This window comes from Alligator sinensis, unplaced genomic scaffold (assembly GCF_000455745.1).
Source record: "Alligator sinensis unplaced genomic scaffold, ASM45574v1 scaffold823_1, whole genome shotgun sequence".
Classification (NCBI taxonomy): Eukaryota; Metazoa; Chordata; order Crocodylia; family Alligatoridae; genus Alligator; species Alligator sinensis.
The window spans coordinates 1,354,624-1,358,648 of record NW_005842272.1 but is presented as its reverse complement, the minus strand read 5'-3'; the positions used below and the strand labels follow the sequence as shown (position 1 = coordinate 1,358,648).

At 40.4% G+C, this 4,025-nt stretch overlaps 1 protein-coding gene across 7 annotated transcripts in view; it reads right to left on the bottom strand.

The window, feature by feature from the left end:
• Positions 1-4,025, bottom strand: part of PTPN3 (protein tyrosine phosphatase, non-receptor type 3) — a 306,004-nt gene that overhangs the window by 74,651 nt on the left and 227,328 nt on the right. For 6 of the 7 annotated variants that reach the window (XM_025209236.1, XM_025209238.1, XM_006027902.3 and 3 more), the window contains 2 exons: positions 2,878-2,934; positions 598-754 (listed from right to left, as the gene is read on the bottom strand). The exons of the other annotated variant lie outside the window; for it this stretch is intronic. In XM_025209236.1, coding sequence (XP_025065021.1) covers positions 598-754; positions 2,878-2,934 — 214 coding nt within the window. The remainder of the gene's footprint in view (positions 1-597; positions 755-2,877; positions 2,935-4,025) is intronic. 7 annotated transcript variants of the gene reach the window in all.

Genomic DNA, 4,025 nt, shown 5'->3' with positions numbered 1-4,025 from the left:
CCCTGTGGAGTCAGGACCCGACCCTGAGGACAAGAAGCTGGGCTGCAAGTCCTACCACTCAAGAGACAGTGGTAACACTAGTGAATCAGCACACCAACGTATGACTGGAAAAGACAGTGCCAAACCTAGTTCAAACTCCAGAGGCTTAAACCATTCAGGGATACAGGAGCTGGGTCCCCTGGTGACAACCTAATGAGTTGGCAAGCAAAGGAAGGAAGGCGACAGGGCAGAAACAAACATTAAAACTAAGGATACTGTAGCAAGTTTCTGCTCATCTATAATTCAGATATTCCAGTAATCTCCAAACAATCTCCTCCCCTTGGATCAATATTGTTTTTAAACTTGTCATTTTGTAAGGGGCAAGGGACACTTTTGTACTGATGTGTCCCTCACTCTGACAGCATGAGACCACAGGCCTTATACCAAACACTTAATGTTAGTCTTTCAGATAAGAGGGGATTTGTGTTTCAATATAGCCAAATTCACAGCACAACTGTCGATGGTGAACAAAATTAAGTAAATTGCAAAGGAGGAAAATGTCTGTCATCAAGAGACCCTTAGAGTCTCAAATAAAAACCTCAAAAGCAGCCTGGTTACCTTTCCGCTTGACCAGAAGTGCAAGTTCCCTTGTGTGTGATTCTCTGCTGGCTTTTATAAACATGACCACTTGGTCATGAGTGTGCTCTGAGATGTCTCGGCCATTGATTAACACTATCTGATCACCTTCATTTAGTTTTGGGATGCATATATCCGCCTGTTTCAAGACCAGAAAAAGAGAGACAAATGTCATTCTGCACAACCCAATAAGTAGAGACAAAGACAGAGGCCAGGTACAGGCATTATGTTTCTATCAGGAGAATGCTGCTCTCCCAATAGAAACTACAAGAGTTCATTCAGTTTCTCCTGGAGGAAACATGCCCCCTCTGGGAGAAAGATCCTCCAGGTGACAAAGCCTGTTCAAGGCCAGAGTTCCTCTATTCTCAAGGAACAAGGTTGGTTAGGTAGCACAGCCTTGAGGTCTCTTGACTCATACCAGGAGCATCATCAGATAGGGCATTTTTACATGTGCTCTGGGACTGTGGGGTAGGAGGGGGGAATGCTTTAATTAGAGCGGCTCTCAGATGCTCTAAAGTGCCTGGAGCATCTTGTGTATCAGCATCCCAGTGCTTCAAAATGGTAGCAGGGGGTGCTTTAAAGCTTGTTTAAGGCTTTAAGGCTGCCTCCATGCTTGTGTACAGACACCTATAGATTGAAAATCTAAAGCATTTAAGTAGTTTCAAAACTCCATAATGAAGACAAAAGAAACAGCTTAAACACATTAACAGCTATGAAAACATTTCCAGTGCTTTGGCATGTTTATTTACCAGAAAGCCACCACCAAATACAATGCAAGTACAAGAGATTTAAGAATATCTTTTATTCAGTGGGTAAATGCTTTATTAAATGAATAAAAACCAAAACTTGTTCCTGCTCCTCACTGCAATAGTTAACACCTGCTTCCTTTTATTGGTTAGACATTTTTAGAATTCTTTTGAGGTTCATATTTCTAAATGATTGTTACGGTAGTTCAGGCAGATATTCAGCTGTCACACTTTTCTAGACAAAACTGTAAATGCTTTTTATTTACATATGGCCTTTTATACAAGATTTTGTTTCTCCTGCATGTCCCCCAGAGGCTTGAGGAAGGGTACTGTGATACCCAAAACTTGTCTGTCACAACCATGTATCTGGTCCAATAAAATACGTCATCCAAAAGAATTCCTGCCCCTTGCATACTTCCTGGATCATCATGGCAACATCACTTCAACTCTACTTTCACATCCTAATACGTGTCATGCAAAACTTTGGCTGCTTAAATACTTTACTCTTGGACCCCGAATTCCCCACACTATTTTTAATCAGAGGTTACACCAATTACAATGGTAACAGCTTCTTTATTATATTGAAAGGACATTGATTGCTGACATTATATATCAATTAATTCTCCTCTGTAATATTACTCAAAATTAACTGAAGTTTCAATTTTTCAGCTTTGTACTCTCTACCTCTTTTACCTAGTTTGTTCTCTCTGTATCTTCCCAGACACACACGTATTATTTCATGGTAGGAGTTGATTTTATATTAGATTTTCTGAACTACTTTAAGATCTAGACAGGTTCTCATTTATTTTCTTGCATAGATGCGTTCTAAGAGCTCCAAAACCTCTTTTGGGTAAAGGAGATAAAATTACTTGCAAAATTTAGAGAGATAATATTATAATTAGGGACCTACTTAGTGGCAAGACAAAGGGTTTTTTTGTGGCTTACTGATGGTGCACAGAGCCAATTTCATGGGCATTTCATGGTGGCCCCACCCATCTGCACTGACTGGCAGAGAGGCCCTGCTCCTCAGCGCCAATTGGTGGAGAGGCTGGGGGGGGGGGGGGGGGGGAAACGAGGGGGTGGCTGCCATCTTGATTGCTGGCTGTCCCACCCCTTGCCCCATTTTAAAAATGAGGGCACTCAGCCTCAAAAAAAACATTAAAAATAATATATTTTTCTTTATCATGTATTTAAAAAAAATCAAGACAATGTTTCAACTATCATGGTTTGTACCCGAATACCTGCTGAAATACATGAATTTTTTTTTTTTTTTTTTTTTTTTTTTTTTACAGGAAGGAAATGTATCCAAAATCATAGTTTTAACTCTGCAATTCTAAAGGAGATGGGGAAGTATTTTTTAAACACTACCCTGTATGATTCCCCTGTTGGATCACCAGAATATTTCAGCTGGTACTGACTAGTTGGTTTGAAGATACTTTCAGCATAAAGACCCTGAAAAGAAATTAGCTTTTGCTATAATGAAAGATGCAATGCAAATATTTAAGGGTTTACTTACAGGTGACCCAGGAGTTATTCTTGACACCACTAGAGGCATTTTTTGATCGACACCACCCTAAAGAATGCCAAGGCAAGAATGACCATGAATACACTATCAGAGTAAATCTAAGCACTATATTAAATAACACATACTTCATCTTTTGTTCCTATATGAATAAAACATTCACACTTTGTACTTTGATCTCATCATGTATTTCCTCAAAGATGTCTATACTTTAAGGCTGTGCTAACACAGGATCAAGTTATTCTAAGGATCAAACCTCAAGTCTCCAATCATTAATACTCTTTAAGCCCTTTTGGCAGTGAAATCTAACAATATAAAAACAGGTTTCCCAGTGCTTGTACAGTGAAACAGATGGCCCCAAAATGTCCATGGATACATGACTAAGAAGAGATACTAGAGTCTGGGCCTGATTCTCATTCACATATCATGCCATATGTAATGGCAATGTCATGGCACTTTAAAGAGGACATTAATTAGAAATGTATTACGTTAACATTTATTTCTGGTTCCTTCATATGTATTAACCTTCATGTCTTCAATAACTAACTTGCCATGACCATATCCAATGGTATATCATTGACCTTTGTTCAGTTGAGAGTAAAAATCTGCTGCCTATACTTAAGCCACAAAGTCCACAAGCAGGCACCTGGAAAAAGGGTATATTTTGCTAATATGTGAAGCACTTACTAACTCCCATTAAAGCAAATGGGAACAGTGCTTGTTTTGAAGGTCAAGCCAGTAATTTACTACCTATACAGAAGATTTTAGGAATTTAATGTTTGGGAACGGTTTATAAAGTTCTTGACTTGGGCTTGAGAGAAATCCTTGTAGGATAGCTTCGAATGGAGCACTGATCATTTCAGAAAGATACAAAAATACACACTGAATGGAAACAACAACAGAGATTTGAAAGATCAAGACACCAATTCCTTTTAACTACATAATTCACAGCATGAACGACACGCCCCTGGAGGCTGGGAGGGCACAGTGACCACCTGCAGGCAGCAGCAGTGGGGCAGCAGTGAGCAGGAACCGCCCACGGGCGGCCACGATGATGGTAGCGGCAAGGGCGGGATGAGCAGGGACCACCTGCAGGCAGCTGCAAAGGTGTTGGGGGGGGGGGGGGAGGGGGAAGGGGGGGG